This window comes from Propithecus coquereli, unplaced genomic scaffold (genome assembly GCF_000956105.1).
Source record: "Propithecus coquereli isolate 6110/MARCELLA unplaced genomic scaffold, Pcoq_1.0 Scaffold143, whole genome shotgun sequence".
NCBI lineage: Eukaryota > Metazoa > Chordata > Mammalia > Primates > Indriidae > Propithecus > Propithecus coquereli.
The window spans coordinates 1010416-1010779 of record NW_012138636.1 but is presented as its reverse complement, the minus strand read 5'-3'; the positions used below and the strand labels follow the sequence as shown (position 1 = coordinate 1010779).

Below are 364 nucleotides of genomic sequence, written 5' to 3'. Positions count from 1 at the left end.
AAAAAAAAAAAAACTACTTCCCATGCTGTCCTGCTAGTACTTTTATTGACGTTTTTGGTTCCAATCTTTTCTTTTGCAGGAGTAACAACTGTTCTCACAATGACAACTCTAAGCATCAGTGCTCGGAATTCTCTCCCTAAAGTGGCTTATGCAACTGCCATGGACTGGTTTATTGCTGTTTGTTATGCTTTTGTGTTCTCCGCCCTAATCGAATTTGCAACTGTTAATTACTTCACCAAAAGAGGATGGGCTTGGGATGGGAAGAGTGTAGTAAATGACAAGGTAAGTGAGAACTTCCTTCTCATCATAATTAAAAGAATCCCCTAATAAAGTCAGCTTGTAACAGATATGTTCTAAAATTAAC

At 37.6% G+C, this 364-nt stretch overlaps 1 protein-coding gene across 1 annotated transcript in view; it reads left to right on the top strand.

Moving 5' to 3' along the window:
- GABRA2 (gamma-aminobutyric acid (GABA) A receptor, alpha 2) overlaps positions 1–364 on the top strand; it is a 189496-nt gene that overhangs the window by 143773 nt on the left and 45359 nt on the right. Inside the window, exon 8 of the mRNA XM_012639890.1 lies at positions 80–282. Within this exon, the coding sequence (XP_012495344.1) occupies positions 80–282 (203 nt within the window). The remainder of the gene's footprint in view (positions 1–79; positions 283–364) is intronic.